Source organism: Aquila chrysaetos, chromosome 12 (assembly GCF_900496995.4).
Source record: "Aquila chrysaetos chrysaetos chromosome 12, bAquChr1.4, whole genome shotgun sequence".
Taxonomy (NCBI): Eukaryota; Metazoa; Chordata; class Aves; order Accipitriformes; family Accipitridae; genus Aquila; species Aquila chrysaetos.
Window position 1 is genome coordinate 9,674,937 of NC_044015.1, and position 16,852 is coordinate 9,691,788.

At 43.6% G+C, this 16,852-nt stretch overlaps 1 protein-coding gene across 2 annotated transcripts in view; it reads left to right on the forward strand.

The window, feature by feature from the left end:
- Positions 1–267: 267 nt before the first annotated feature.
- The window catches only part of ACBD6 (acyl-CoA binding domain containing 6), an 89,756-nt gene continuing 73,171 nt past the window's right edge, over positions 268–16,852 (forward strand). Inside the window, exons 1-3 of one of the 2 annotated variants that reach the window (XM_041127953.1) lie at positions 268–682; positions 7,160–7,224; positions 7,748–7,844. In XM_041127953.1, the coding sequence (XP_040983887.1) occupies positions 482–682; positions 7,160–7,224; positions 7,748–7,844 (363 nt within the window). In that variant the 5' untranslated portion in view covers positions 268–481. The remainder of the gene's footprint in view (positions 683–7,159; positions 7,225–7,747; positions 7,845–16,852) is intronic. The other variant, XM_030033034.1, reaches the window with a different exon arrangement.

A 16,852-nucleotide genomic window follows, 5' to 3' on the forward strand; every position in this document is an offset into this window, starting at 1 on the left:
CCCCCGGCCCCCCCGGCCCCGCGCCCGCTCGGCCCGGAGCGGCGGGCGGCCTGCGACTGCCCCCCAGCGGCAGCGGGGACGCGGCGGGTCCCCTCCGGCCCGGCCACGGCGGGAGCGGTGGTACCGGACGCCGGGACGGGACCTCGGGGGACGCGGGTCCCAGCCAAGCGCGAAGGCGGGGTTTGGGGGCGCGGGGGGCTCGGGGGTGAGGTTTGGCAAAGGTTGTGAAAAGTTTGAGGGTGCGGGCGGCCGCCTCCTCGGGTGTGGCTGTTTAATCGCCATCAGCAGAGCCGCGGGCGAGGGGCCATAAAGCCGAGCCCAGGCGATGCGTCCCCTGCTCGCCGACATGCCGCTCTTGGGCCCCCGGCCGCCCCGGAACCCTCGGGCTCGGCGCGCGTTTCTCGCGGGCGGTCCGACTGCCCGTACCGAGGCGTGAGGGGGACCGGCGCGGCGGTCGGACCTGGGCGGGCGGCGGGCCGCCATGGCGTCGCCCCCGCTGGCGGCGGCGGCAGCGGCTGCGGGGAGCGGCGGCGAGGCGAGCTCGGGATCCGAGGAGACGGGGACGGCGCCGCCGGGCCGCGACCTGGCCGCGCTCTTCGAGCAGGCGGCCGAGCGGCTGCCGGCGCTGCTGCCCACCGCCAGCAAGGAGCAGCTGCTCTACCTGTACGCCCGCTACAAGCAGGTGAGGCGGGACCGGGGCGGCCCGGCCCGGCCCGACCCGACCCGCGGCCTGAGCCCGGGCGGCCAGCGCCTGGCTGCGGGCCAGGCGTGCGGCCCCGGGCGAAGGAGCGGGACGGGGACCGGCCCGGTACGCGAGTGGCCGGGCCTGGGGCTCTCCCGGCCGAGGGCCTGTGTGGCTACCGCACGAAATGTGACGATGCCAAGTGGGAAAAGTTGCGTCGGGGGGTGTGGGAGAGGGGGCTGCGGGGAGCTTTCTGCCCAGCACAAAGTTTGGCACCGCCGGCTTCACCTGTGGCGAAGGCAGACGAAGCCTGGGAGGGAGAGAGTCCCGCCAAATTCATCACGCTAGTTGTCCTTCCTCGCCTCTCCCCCTCGCCCAGTGCGGACAGCCCCAACGCCGCACCGCTCGCCTCTGCTGCGGAGATGTCGGTTTGGCTGCCGTGGGCTGCGTGGGGGAAGCGAAGGCGGGTGTTGGTGTGGAGGATTTGGCCTTTGTAGTTGGCTGTGACGGGTCACCGGTGGGTTGGTGGCCTGTCCGAGCGGCCACTGAGTCTTCGTGGAGTGACTTGATAGGTAAATACAGCTGCCTCGCCAGTGTTTGCCGGGCTCCCTGCATACGCTGGGTGATGAGGTGACTGGGACAGGTTAGAGAAGGTGATTGAATGGTTTGTAGCACTGGTGCTCACCTCCTTGTTAGAGACAATGGGGAGCTGCAGGAACGACCCGGGTGTGAGCATTAAATCTTTGGGGTTTTGATGCGACCAAGATGAAGGATCTGTCTGCAGAGGGCTTTAGAGTGGCCTGGGAAACTGAACTGGTTGGTTCTAGTTATAACGTTGAACATGACTCCTTTTCCTTTTCCGTCCCTGTGAATTGAGCAAGCTGTGGGATGCATCCTATGGGAATACACAATGTGATCTTTTCCTGCTCCTGTGGGAGAAGTTACATAAAACAAACACAAAAGCACCAGTTAAGATACAAAGGACTGTAAGAATCACCTAACCTGAAGAAACAGAAAAATTGTAAGTATTGTTATACTTGGAAGACTAAAAAGTACAAACATGATTCAGGTGTGTGGCAAGAGATGCTGCCTTGACTTGAAAACTGAATCCTGCCCATTTGGATTAACTGTCGAAGTTGGGTGTGCACATCTTCCCTGTTGTTTTCCTCCCATATGGAATACCCTTGTCCTACTACTGCCACTTATAAGTGCTTTCATTTTTTAATGCAATATTTAATTATTCTCTAAGCTGGTGACTCCGAGGCTGTGGTTTGTGGGCCATTAATTGTATTAAAAGCAGACTGGTCACATGAGGTTTTGTTTTCAGATTTTTCTAGTGCTTAAACAGGTCTCCAGGTTTCTCTCTCCCTTTTTAAGAAAGCGGAGGGTGGGAAAAAAATACTAGGAGAACTTCTAAGAATACCAAGACCATGCCTAGGATAAGATGAGAGGAAAGGATGTTTTTTTCTCTTCTGTAACTTTTTGTCTGTATTCTCAGGAGATTTGTTGCAAATAAACTCTTATTTTTTGCTCTGTTGCAAACGCTTTGTAACTGTCCTAGCTGGAAATGGGAAGGCATTACTTGCATATCAGCTCGTGATTGTCAACAGACTCCAGAGGGTTTCCTGGTGTTAGGTCTGTAAGACCAATAAGGTGTTTAATGTTAAAAATTACATTAAATCAGAAGCTGTTTCACAACAGTTTTGATACAAGTCAGAAAAAGCTGATAATTAACACTGTGTCAGCACAGATTTCCAGTTGCCTTCAGCTGAGGGGAACAGGGCATTTCTGTCCTCTTCTCCTCTGTCCCTTGTGTCCCTGGCCAAGCAGGATGCAACAGCAAGTGCCTTTGTGCTCCTTGGTTTCAGGCTGTGCTTGGCTCCTGAGTTTCTGTGCCTTTGGCTGCCCAGTGCTGTCCAGAAAGGTGCCATCTCTGCTACAGAGTGCCTGGGAGGGTAGCGCTGGTGGTGGAGATCGAAGTTTGCTAGCACAGCTACTGCAGGATTATGCTCTGCTAACTTTGAGTTTTGCAGCGTTTTGTGCTTTAAATCAAGACGAGGGTGCTTAATGCAAGTTTTCTCTATTTAATTATAGCAGCTGTATCAGTATGCATAATGGGCTGCTAATATATTACTCCGGTGGACAGTAGTATTGCTAGCGCACAAAAGGTGCTGACTCAGATCTGTCCACTGTCCTTGATTTGGCATCCTTGTCTTTCCTCAGTTTAGTGTTTTATGTCACTAAGGGCTTTGATTTAAGATACAGCACCATCATAAAAGAGGTGACAGTAACAGCTGAGCTCTCTGTTAAAATACTGTATATTATTTATTTCAAACTGTTTGAGTATATAGGCATTTTCCTGGAATTTTATTACCTTTTATTGGAGGCCATTTCAGGATTTTATTACTTTTCTCTCTGATTTTGTTTATGTGTCAGAGACTTGAAAATAAGGGGATTGCTTAGTTGTCATCACCAGCGAGGTTTTTAGAAGATGTTGCTGAGTTTATGACTCTGCCCCAGAACAGGAGGAAGAACAGACTAGTTGGCAGGGCTCTGGACTGGGAGTGATTTTCTTTTTCTCCCCCTACTTTCTGCATGGCTTTGAGCAAATGACTTGTCTGTGCCTTGAGTCTGTAGTGGTGAAGTGAAGATAGTGCTTGCCTATCGTGTTGAGGATGCAAAAAAACTGAGGTTCAAGAAGTGTAGTAATGGACACCAATGCAGTGGTCATCATTCAGAGAGGGGAGGGATTCCAGAACTTGCTGGAAGTGATCAGACTGAAAAAAACCCTGCCCTGCCAGGAGGATGTGCTGGTGCCTAAGTAAATGCTGAGAAGTGCAGGCAAGCTGGAAATCCACTGCTGTTGGCAAAACAGGGCTTATGCTGTCTCCTGTGAGTGTAGGCTCAGGTATATAATCCCATTTTTTGCGTGACATCTTTCAAATATTGTAGAACGTGATGCCACAACTCTGCCTTGAACGTGAGCATTTCTGCCTGCAGCTTCCTGTTGTACGGAGCAGAGTGATGGCGCTGACTCGGTGTTACCAGCATCACTCTGTCTCTTTGGGACATACAGCCCCTTGGTCATCAGGGCCGGGACCCCTTGCCTTCGGTAGTTGATGTTTGCTTTTTCTTCCTTACACCCCACTTTCAGTCAGTTGAGTATAGGGCTTTCCCACAGGTTGGGGCTGGTTAATGAGGCAGAACTTTGGGCTCGAACAGGCAGGAATTCCTGTCTTGCCAAAGAAATTCAGCTTACTTGGCCTGTGTACAGTTAGAACTTAGTCCTGCTGTCTGTGGAGGCCAGTTCTGTTCTTGTTACTACTCCATAGGGAGGCTGCGAATATGATTCACCTTACAAGATTTACAATCAGGTAAGAATATTTGGCTGGAACTCCCTGCTGTATAAATGTATTAGTTGAAAAATTAGCAAAGAGCTGCTTTCCCACCACCACCAGGGGTGGGGAGCCGTCAGTTGTGGAGTAATGTGTAAGGAGAATCTCAAGGTTTCTCACAGTCTGGACCAGCAGCTGAAGTTGTATGGAGATGGTATGCAGTGCTAACAGGTCTCTGAGCATCTGTCTATCCGAGCACTCTTCTGAATGTTGTGACCTTCAGCTCTCAGGTGAAGGTTTCATCCAAGTTTCTAAATTTCCATTTTGGCCACAAATGGAGATGTCTGCAGACACTTCCCATTTGGAGGTGCCTGGGTCATCTTTGTACGATTCATGAGTGTAATGCCTGCAGACGACTCTGCGTGCAGAAGCAATACTAGGAAAGTATTTAATGCATTCTGGCTGTCTTTTTTTAATGCAACTGATGAACTGTAAATGAGGAGAGCTAAGCATCAAGTGACCAGTCAGCCCCCTGGAGACCATCGGTAATTATTCTGTGGACACAGGATGAGAAACTCTTGACTTGAAATACTAATACAGGCTCTTGTCTTTCTGCTGGTTATGGAGAAAAACAGCTTTTGAGGCCCTCCAGGGAAGTAGCAGGAGGACAGAGTCCTTCACAAAATTTTGCCCCCACCAGTATTTGTCAGCATTGGCATATTTAGCTAAAACTCCCCTTCCTCAGCTGTCAGGCTCGGGTCCCCTCTAATGTTAGGTTCCTGACTGGTTTCTGATGTGTTACGGAGTCTTGCAGCAAAAAGAGGGAAGCCAAACCATTTTTCTTCTTTCCAACAAAACCACTGCAAGCCTTTTTAATATATCTTAAAATAGCAAACAGGGCACAAGTGCACTTTTTTTTTCCCCTCTTGATGGATGAAATTTAACTACTGTTCCTTGATTTGTATTACTATCGATGTTACTAACAGTCTTTCCCAATGCTAGAACGGCCTTTGAATGCCAAATCTAAAGAGGGGAAACTGCTGTCGTGTTTTGATGATGGCAGTGGAAAATTAATATTAAAACATGTTTTTTTTTTTTATCCAACTTGGCCAATTTTTGCAGGTTAGATGTTGAACTAAAGAATTGCCAAGCAGGCGTTTTCCATACAGGTAATGAATTTGCATTTTATTTCCATGTTTGTTTTGCTTTTTAAAACAAGTGGTCTAATCTGCCTCTGAGCACAGGAGAAAACATTTACACTACATGAATTGTGACTGATTTATAGGACTAACCGTTGCTAGCCCTTTCTCCTATTTCTCCAGGAAATGCGATACGTTGTTTTAAAGGCCAGCTAAGATGTTCTAATTTGAATGAATTGCTCACTGGGAGACAGTCAGATGTACAGAAAATTAATTTCAGTTACAGTCACTCATATCCTCTAACACTTTAAATGAAAACATAGTGTAACTAATAAATATCTCTCGGTATGGGCATACTCTCTTTAAAGCCTGATTAACGATTCCATCCTCAGCATAAAATCCCCACCCTGTTAAGGTGAAGAATTGTTAGTTGATTTAAGCACTTCACCTGCCTGAACACTTGAGCATATTTCATAAAACATTTGATGAATGCAGTTTAGTTTTGCTTGGCTAACAAAATGTTCAACCAGCAGCCTTTGCCCTCCTCCAGAACGTACCTGTGTTCCCTCCCCAGGGTCTGTTTAAATACCCTATCTGTGCTGGGCTTTTTTTGCACTGGGCTGTGCCCTGTGTTACAGGGACTTGCTGTGAGAACTGCCTCCCAGGGACTGTTGCATTTGGAGTTGTGGTTCTGCTCTGGTTTCTAGTATTTCATCCATCATCCCTGTGGGATATATAACACTTTTTTAATGAAAGTAAAAAACCCCCCCAAAAACCCAACAACAAAAATAAATCCCCCCATGTTTTGTGTAAATTCATTCATTCCCTATCACAATATTTTCATTTCAGTTAGATTCATTTTACCAGTGACACCTGTGTGCAAGGGACTTTATTTCCTATGAGAAAGGGACACTGATAACAGCCAGGTCTGGTGGGTCCTGACCCATATTCCCTGGCTTTTCTGGGCAGGGACAGAGGCACATTCACTTATACGTTCTCCTGAGCAGACTTCAAGAAAATAGCTCTGTTACCCAAATCTCAACCTGCTAATTGCTCTGTTCTTGAGGCAGTTGTCAGTGCTGGCCTCGTTGCAGGAACGTGGTTGTGCCTTTGGAGCCCTGGGCAGGCGTAGCCTCTGTCAGTCCTGTGTTCCCCTTTGTGGGCGAGCTTATGGAGGAGATAGAGCTGTTAGACTTCCCTGCAGTGAGAGGAAGAGCTTTGTATTTGTCCCATCAGTATACCACCCTATGGAGAACTGCCTGAATCCTGCTGGCACTGAGTCCATTTTACACTGGCTATAAGGTTTTTTTCATATATCTATCCACCAATTCTGGCTTGTTCCCTTGCTTTCTTGTGTTTCTTCTTTCTCCCCCCACATTTTAATTTCTGGCTTGCTTCGGATGGACTGGTTCATTTCTGGCACTCAGGCCTTGACTTGTCTCTCACACAGTGCTTCCTATGCAGCCAGATGCCTCAGAGCAAATTTAGAAGCTGCTTGGCATTCCTTTGCTCTGAGTTTGTCCCCTTGCCTTCCAGAGGACCTTGAAAATAATTAAGCAAAGTCTGTTTACACTTGAGCTTTGTGCGGAAGCAGGTGAATTTCAGCCTTAATGAATGATCATCTCTGTAGAAACCCTAATCAACAGAATTTTTCTTGATACTGGTGGAGGATGAGGCATTTGGCTGGGTAATAAACATAACATTAAGTGAGAAATCACTTGCTGGTTATCCCTGTTGGGTAATGCATGCAAAAGAAATGAGCTGCATAACAAAATTGCTTCCCTTGCATCATGCAAAGAAAACACGGGGATGCAGAGGTGCTAATAACTACGAGAGCTAAAATGAGGGTAAGATGGGGCTGAGTTGTGTCAGTTCTTTCCCCCAAAAACCTTTCCTCTGGCACAAGAACAACATTACCCTGAAACCATCAGAACCCAGTATTTCCTTACGCAAATCTGCTTCCCTTTGCTTTGTTCTAACAGAAAGAAATTTCTTTTCTTTAGGTGAAATTTGGAACCTGTAACACTCCCAAGCCAAGCTTCTTTGATTTTGAGGGAAAGCAAAAATGGTAAGAGGAAATCCTCGTAATTCCTAGCAATTTCTGGCTCTACTTCTTGTTGCATCGTCTCATCTGTTGACAGATTATGGACCAAGCGGATGTCAACTCGGAGTCTGCCACTGAACTGGCTTTAAAATCCTTTGTTTAAGAGGGAAATGTTTGCTGCTATGCCTGATACAGACATGAAATACCAGACTCCTGTGTTTACCTTGTTCATCCAGAATTAGCTTGTGTACAACAAAAATTTTATGAAAATAGCTACAGTTTTACAAACAGGTTTACTTTGTGAACGCAAACTATGTTCCAGCCTGGATCAGGATCCCCTGAAAGATCCTTTCATGGCAGTGCTGCACTGACAGTGGCCATTCATGGCTTCAGAGACAAGTTGACCATTTCAAATTGAATGAAAGATGGCTTTGCACCCCTTGAAAGTATTTAGATGAATGTGTTCACTGTGTTTTGCTGATGATACTAAAAAAACCACATTGTGCTGTCTCAGAGTGTCTTGCTGATGTTTTGCTTGCTCTCCTAGGGAGGCTTGGAAAGCCCTGGGAGATACCAGCCCTCATCAAGCTATGCAGGAGTATGTTGCTACAGTGAAAAAACTGGACCCCAGTTGGAATCCACAGGTAGGAAACATGAAAATATTTTTCAGAAAACAAGCCACCGTTTGTCTTTGTAAAGCTGACAATGGTTCAGCTTCACACAGATTTTAATTGCTGTGTGGCAAACTTCATTTTGAGCAGATTAAAGTCTAAATTCATTTTTAAAACTCTCCTTTTGTTATGACTGAAACATGAAGAACCATCTCTTTCATTCATAATTATCTTCATTACAGTGAGCGCATGCACAGAGTTGGTTTGGCCATAGTGATCTAATTTATTTTGGTCTTATTGGTTCATGCTGTATTTAGCATGTAAAGATACTTTTTATCCTTTTCTCATCTTTGTCTTTTCAACTACTATTTAAATGTTGATCAATACAAAGTAATCTCCATGAAAGTGACATGAACTGAATGATCAATTCTAAAAATGTTTCCTTTTTGTTTCGGTGCAGCAAATTACCAAATCTGATTATGATTAGGTACTCCAACATAACAAGTGTATTTTTAAGTCCTGTATATGTGTGTTATAGGGAGACTGTACTGTCATTTTAATTAATCTGTCTTTCATCTACCAGGTTTATTACTTGATTGAATATTTAAGGATATCTCCCTGTTTATACACTAATTTTTATACAATTTTTAAAGAGGATTGTTCTTCAGAAAAAGTATTGCCTTTGGAGATAGAGTGGAGATATTTCACTAATAGCAAAATGCTGAAGGCATGGTAATTTCTTTTTGCGGTGGGAGATTGATTCTTTTTTGGTCCTGCACTTTGGAAGCAAAACCTTGTGTGAGCACAAGCCTATGAATCAAGAATTTGATTCTCAGTTGTCTTCTGATGCTGTTCTACAGACTTAAGAGTAATTGTTTTTTCTTTACTAGTTCATGTTTCATGGTGTTGATCCTGTTTTTGCAGCAGAGAAATATTGTCATTCAGAGGAAACCCTTTTTAATGCCCTCGGGGAAAATAGTTTTATATGCTGTGCAGTGCAGTTAGCAATATGCTGTGAAGTGCAGTTAGCAAAAGCTAGCTGCATGCTGTGTAAATTCTTGTCCAATCTAAAATTCTCATACAGAAATAAAATAAATCAAAAAGAATCCATGTACGATCCTGAATGAAGAAAGTGTGTAGCAGTGTAAAGTGAAACATGAATATTCATTAAACAATGAGGGGAAAAAAAACCCCAAAAAAACCCCACCCAACACTTTCCTGAATTTTTATGGGTAGAGCTTCTGTTCATAGAAAGACTTCTCATGCCTGGTGACAAGCTTAGCTTTGGGTACCCCACTTTCTTGCCGTAGAGAAATACTTATTGTCGCAGGTGTGACCTTCGGGTTACAAAGCTGTCAGCTAAGAAAGTGGAATAATCTGTTAGTTTAAAAAAAAAAAAATTAAGCCATATAGCAAACAAAGAATGGTTTGCAGTACTGCTCCTAAGGTGAGGAAGGAATGTGTGTGAGCACGTTTCTTCCCATTGCTGTCCTTGCATAAGCCTGTCCCCAGGACTCAGCAGAAACTAGACCGTGCTGGGTAATGCTGTTGCACCAGTGTGTTTGCTCATTCATGTCTTGCTCTGACCTCCCTTTTTGAATAGTTGATACAAGAAGTGTGGTTTTGCAGGAGGAGAGCAATGTTGGAGATTGAACAGAAGTTTCTATGAAGATGGCAGGGCTGAGTTGTCAGAGTGGTTTAAATAAATGTGATTTTTCTTTCTTCAGATGCTTTTGTTGCCCTGTTTAATAGACGTGCTTCTCTCACTCATGTAACTATGCATATATTTCTTGACTTTTTGAAGCCAATGATTTTTTTCCTCTGTATGGTCTCAGTGCAGAGCTGTAATGCTGAGGAAAATCCATAGAGTGTTACCTGGTTTATTGTCCCTGCACTGCTGCACAGGTGCCACATTTCTTGTCCTGACTCTTTCCTTTTCCTGTGCCTTGCCTATGACTGAGCTAGAAACCTGTTAAGAGATCTGAGTGCTTTACATTGAAGGAATATGCTCAGGTGCAGAAAGGCCTAGCAGAGGAAGTTACATTAGCAGAGAATGTAATTTAAAAGTTAGCATTAAAGTACATGTGACATTGCTTTCTTTAAAAGAAGTTACCTGTCCTTCCTACTACATCTTCCTTTTAATTCCACTTTCATATAACCAAAATGCTATCACGAGTCCTCTCACTCCCAGTGGTCTCATGCTGCTCTGTACTCTTTTATTATTTATTTTTTTCCCTCCTCCCACCCCCCAATCCACCTTCTGGAGCCACGAGAGGGAGCTCTGTTCTTTAAAATGATGGAGATGCATGTGTCAGGGTATGGAGATAAAATAGCTATTTTAGTCTTCAAATTTCAAATTGGATTTATAGAAAAGATCTGTGGGTACATTACAAGGTGCTTCATCACTGTCATTGTGTCTCCTTTACATGCTCATCTGCTGGTTTCCTTTGAATTTTTCTTGCATTCAATAGATCATGAATGAAATACTCCTAGTATTTGGTTAAAAGCAGCGTAAAGTGCTTGGTACAAATTTGAAAAGTTCAGCTTTCAGATCACTGTGAATCATAAATAGTAATTGCAGTACAAGGGTGTTGAATTTCTCATTGTGCAGCTTCATGAATTTTGCTATTGTAAAGCTTTCTCAGTATTGCCTACATATTTTCTCTTCAACAGTTCATCTCATTCCTTAAAGTTGTTCTTGTGTGTTATCTTAAATCCTCCTCAGTATCCTGTTTCATATATTTGCAAAGGGTTTTTAATGTCTTGATCCTTTAGTACCAAATATGCAAAATTTAAAATTTAAAAACACCTTATCTTTATCATAGGTTCATTTTTTCCCAGCAGATTTGCTGCTGTTCGGCAGCTTTCAGGCTGTCAGTATTTTTCTTAATAAGTAGAATGGAACTAAATGCAGTATTTCTTATGCAGTCCAAATAGATCCACTTCTTCATTCCTTTTTCTTGATTCTTCATTGATTCATTCTTTCATATTGACATTGCAGTTTCTGTATTAGTACATTTTCAGCATCAGACTGTAACTGCTATAATTTACTAATCTTTGCTTGTTTTGGATGGAAAAAAAAAAACAAAGTAAAAGCATTCTGATGCTGTAGTAGCAGCCTGAATTTTTGTTCGGAAGCAGTGAGAGCACCTGTAGCAGCCAAAATCTGACCTGCTGCTTCCTGTTCCTGCATGGAGTTTGGAGTACCTGCACGTAATCAGGAGACAACTGAATGTGAAGAGGCAGTGGCACAGCTGTTCTCTGCCCTGTGAAGCTGGTATGCCACTTTTGACAGTAGAGGCACATCTGTTAGCAATGGAGATGAGCCATTTCCAATGTGGTTTAGTTTCTTCTTCACCCTTGCTGCTAGCAGGTTGTCTGATAGTCGTGCCTAATCTTTTCTTTCAGAGCTTTGTCTAAAACCTGGAAAGAAATGATCATACTACATTTATTTTCAGCAATTATTTGCTAGGAAATCTTTAAAATAGCAGATGACCTAAAGGATATTGAGGTGTGATCCATTGTCTTTACATTCATGAAGCTGCAGGAATCTCCTTGCTGTATTTATCGTGAACCCAGAAGTCTACAACCAACATTCACAATTGCCATTCTGGATGCTTTGCAGTTAGGTCTTACTATGATGGCATGGGTCTTACTGTGTTTTGTGTTGTAAGTTGTTTTGTTTCTTTTCCCAAGAACAGCTGTTAGTAGGAGGTCAGACTATACTTTTCCATGCTTGCCTTCGTTCTCCTCTTGATGCAGTCTTCCTTCGTCATCTTCTACCTTTTAGCGCATCTTTTGTTTCTTGTTCGTTCTTGTGAGTCATTCCTTTCAGTCTGAAGTTCCAGGCAGTGGAAAGGTAATTGCTTGGACTAGCTCAGCTCTATTTGCATATTTCAGAGACATCACCTGTCCTTCAAGTCTATTCACTTTTCCTCCAGAACAGAGACTACTTTATGAAGCAATTCTTTTGCATTCTCTATCCTTAAACAGAAATGCTTCGTGCCGTCAACACCTCCCACTGCTTTGGGTCCTTTAGAGATGTGTATGTGTCTCAGCTGCTTCGCTTCTTGTACGTTCACCTGTCTTCTCCCTGCTTTACTGGCAGCAAATGACACGTTGCTTTTGGTGGCTTTTGCTGATGTGTGTGTGAGTTTGGCAATGATAGCCATCTGCTCTCTCTGCCAGCCACCTGCAGCTTATTGCCTATGCGTGCTCATCCCTCTGACCCCTCTGTCAGGCTGTGGCTCTGCAGTACCCGCTGTTGTGGTGCTATCCTGCAGTCTCAGCAGTGGGTTTGGTGATTTAGGGTGGTTCACCTTCACAAGCTGGTTGTCTTGCATCTTTATGCAATAACTTTGTTCTCATGTACATCACTGTCTCTACTGCATAATTGGGCACTTCTAGTACTTGCAGTTTTTGAGACAGTCTTAGTGTCTATATTTCCATTCCCCCATGCACTCTAAAATTCTAATCTCTGTCACGTATTTGGTATCACAAATCCCCACTGGCTTTAGGTATCCAGATTTTTCAAACCTCAGACTGACATGGGAGTCTGCGTCTGCAGGAGCTGACCATCTGGAGGCAGGAGTGGGACAGCACCTCTTTTGCTCAGCAGCATTATACATACCTCTTCAACTGAGTTCATGTTGCAAGGGATGTGGGTGGGGGCGTGTACATGACACTGCAGTGAGGTGGTTAGGAGCTGTTATTGATTGTTTCTTGTAACAAGGCAGTTACATGGCACAGCTTAAACAATAAAAATAAATAATAAAAAAGCATCCAGATTTGCTCATCAGTTTTAGCCTTCCATTTGCTGATTGCAGTTTTGGCATCTCTTGATTCTAAATATTTCCTTTTCCTATTTCTTATATTGCACATTTACCAGTTCCAACCTCAACAGCTTGTCACACTACTAACTTCAGTGGCATCCTTCCCCAAACACTTAGAGGCCTTCTTTCTATTTGCTTTGACGGCTGAAACTTGCAGAAGGACTTAATTATTTTCTGTTTCTATATTAAAAAAAAAAAAAAAGCATTTTAACTTGTTTGACTCGACCTCACCAGTAACGCACTTCATAAGATTTCTGCTGTGTAATGAGGAAAGTTGCGTATTAGGAATCTGAAGAGCAGAGACATATCTCTAAGGCAAAGCAGGAAGCGAGCTCAAGTTCAAAGAAAATAGATATTCACCAAACATCTTTTTAAGCTCCTAAAGGTTTGAAATTCTAGTCCTGATATTTGCAGGGGAGAAAGCTGCGCATGTTTTTTCAACTCCTGTTCTGTGCCTTGTTTGAGTACTAAATCCTACTCTACTTTCTCTGTACTCTGGACCAAGTAGTCCATAGGAGTAAAATACCTCTATTGCTGTGTTGGTGTGGGAGCACCGAGTCATGGTGTTTGGAGTAGCTGGGAGAGGACCCCTGGGGAATAGACAGTCAGTCTCATGAAAAAGGAAACAAACTTCAGAGTGAGTAAAATAGCAAATACACTATTGCTGCAGGCTCAGAGCGGTCTGGTAAGGTGGAAGACCTGCAGGAATAAAGCAAACTGATTTGTCCAGTGGCCAGTGGGTGTTTTTGCAGGAAGTACTGCAGGGGGCAATATTTGATAAGGTGGGTGGCCAGTTACCCTGTGCACAGGGCTGGGCTCCATCCCCCCTTCTTTCTGTTGAAATAACCTTTGTCTATCACAGTTTAAATGCAACAAACAAGTTGAAACTAAAATGTGGAAAAGAGAATTTGCAATTCGAGGATACAATGAAAAGCAGGAGAAACAATTTCCAGGTTTGCAGGGGAGCTGAGTTTGTATCTATGCTTTTTTGTAGGTTGCACCAGGTGTTACTTAAATATTTTCACAACTGATTTAAATTGATAAGCCTCTTGTATTTAAGTAGGATCTCCAAGGCAACTTAAAATTTCTGTAGTGACTTAAATACAAACTGTGTATCCAATGATGTTAAAATGGGTGTTTGGAAATCCAAACATTAATTTTTCTTAAATTTGGACTCATTGCTCAAATCTGGCCTGTTCATGTCTAGAGCAAGAAGGTTTGTTCGTTTGCAGTTTACAGGTTTTATGTTTGGTCAACTTAAGAATTGCATTAGTGAATGGTAAATCATACTGTAGTTTCAGGCTGAAGTCTGTGGATTTCTTGGTTAGCACTGCAGGCTGATGGAATTTCTGCTGGAAATTAAGAAATGCATTAGAAAAACTGTGGTCTGTAAACAAAATGAGTGCATGCATCATGTTTTCCTGTGTTGTCTATCAGTCAAACAGATGTCTCCCTTGATAATCTGTCCAAGCAGCCACCGTTTGTCGTTGGGAAAGAGCAGCAGCGTTGTGTGGGCAGGATTACAAGGGGGATGGGAAGAGCAGGAAGGGAAAAGACTTGTTTGGGCCTCTGCCTGTCACGAGCAGCAGTGTATTCTCCTACCTGCTGTGCGGTTAGTTTGGGTAAATGTCTCAATTTATGGCTTGCTATACTGCGAGGTCAAAAACTTTGAAAATAGTGACTTTATTTCTTTTGTAGTATAAAAGCAATTTAATTGCATCGTGTAAAGTGGGGATTAATCAAATTATGGCTGTGCTCCTTAAAGCTTGCCTTCCTGTTCTGTGCTAATGCAGCACGCTGGGGAGAGGAGCCTCCTGTGTTCCTGCGAGCTATGTAGCAGTGCTGCCAGCGACTTTGCTCTTCACTGATCCTGTTTCTTTCTGGGTTTGTATAGATCCTTGTGTGTCAGTTCATCCTTAGTGAATTTCATGTTTGACTTTTTGTTTTTTATACTTAAGAATAAAAATTGTAACAAAATGCAGAAAACAAACTGTACTGTTTGCTATATATGTTTTGAAAGCTCTTATTTCAGTGGATGACCACATTGGAAAAAGCGAATTGCTGAGAATTCATAAAGTCTAATGAGGCTCTTCCCCTTTAAAAACAAACAAACAAAAAACCCCACAAAACAAACAACAAAAAAAACCCCCAAAGCAAACCAAAATAAAAAAACCAACCAGCAAGCCTGTATTTTTTATTTTATTCTTTTAACAGAAAAGGAAGCATTAGAAGTTAAGACCAAAACAAAAAACCTGATCCTCCCCAGGCTTCTGGCTTTGGGGCATGTGAGAATGCAATATCCTCTGGGTTTAGGCAAACTGCAGAGTTGGGGTTTTTTTGTGAACCACGTTGGGGTATGTGATAGTTTAGTATACATCCTGAGAGGGGTTAGATCTTGACACACAGAGGAATTCTTCTGCCCTGCTGCCTTTTGCCAGCTGTGTGAGGGACAGCCTCTAGCGTGCAAGTGGAGTTAGTTGTAGATGCAGCCTTCCTGCGGGAGGGAGTAATCTGGGCCATGCATGGCTAACAAAAGCTTGCAGTTTATGTACACTTTACTTATACATGCAAGACTGCAGGCAGAGTGACCCACCTTATTTTATCCAAGTTGGAAAAATGGCAGTTCATCAGCTGCACGTTAGACCTTGAGTGTTTTGCTTTTGGAGTATGCTTTCAGAACCAATTTTTCTTACTAGCAAGGGGATGTTTTCTTGTTCCTGTTGTGTAAGACAGTAAAATATCACACTACAGACATGGACTAAATTTCCCTGTTCTTCTGCAATAAAGGTGGATAATGTTGCATCCGTTGCTTCTCTGTACCTTCTCATGAGGAAAGTGTGCTGATGCTTTAAGTACTTGATATAGGTCCTACTCATAAACAAAGCTGTCCATAGGTTATTTGCTACCTTTCTGTCCCTGTCTTTGCGCATGTAACTGTTTATCAATTTTATTCCATGCAAGATAGCTTAACTCTGGTACACCAAGTAGGAGGTAGTATGCTGCCTACCTGCTTTGTTGTATAGACTCTTATGCTCTGAGCAGCAAATCAAATTCAGTTTCCTGTTTATACTTACTGTTTTTAAAAGCAGCACAGGCTCATGGACTGTGCAAGTCCTCACTCAGTACTGTGAAGATAACACTGCCATCCCTTGGCTGTTGTTTAAATGAGGGAGCGGATTAATAAACTAGTATGTGTAACTTCTGTTCATAATGATGACAGCGTAGATGGGAGCTGGAGGTTGTTTGCTGTGAACCCGTGGCCTGAGGATGGAGTTGTCAGAGATGTCCTGAGGATGCTTTGTTCTAGCAAGTAACTCGCATGCCAGGCATTGGGGTACTGTGCTGGTGGGGCTGTCAGCCGTGGTGGTCTGGGATTTTGCCTGTGGAGAAGCTTGATAAATTTTAGGGCTTTTTCTCTTCTGCAGCTTCATTTTATTGTAGAGCACAAAACTAAATGCCAGCTCCAGAGTGAGATTTTCAGGTTTTTGGAATTGTGGTTCTGGCAAGCTGTGCAGAAGTGAAAAAGTTAAAATGAACAAGTGTCTCATAGTAGAAATATAAACAGCTGGAATATGTGTCAGCCTCCCACCCCCTGGGAGTCTGTTGGATTGTTCTCTTTGATTTTACATCTCCGCAGAAATTTATGGTCTTAGCTCCTTTTATTTATGACATTGCAATCCTCATTCAAGCGATTGATTGAAATACAACAGTGCCAAGCTGCAAGCCTGTATTTTAGAAAGGTTGAAGTTTAGAAAGCAAACCAGCAGTGCAAACAGTTGTGTACTGAAAGCTGCAGTGGAATCCTGCACTGAGTTTGCCCATGTTTCTATGTTACTAAACTTCAAAGTAAAGAATTATCATGACAAGAATTTATACCTCCTCTCTCTCTCTCTCTCTCTCTCCCCTTTTAAGCTGCCTGGTCTTGCTAAAAACATACTGTATGTTAAATATGTAATCTTACTAGCTCTGCAAGGGATAGCTTTTGCTTGCAATGATGCCCCTATTTTTCCAGCTCAGATCCAGCCGTGCTGACACACTATGTTGTTAGAGTACTGTGGGCAGCATAATATGTTCTCTCACAGCTATTTGAATGTAACAGTAGTTGTTTTCTGGAATTGCAAGCAAGAAATTGGGGGGCTTGTCATTTTTGGCTGCCAATGCAGTGATTTTGGTTAAACACTTAAGCAAAGATGAAATATTTTTCCTTTT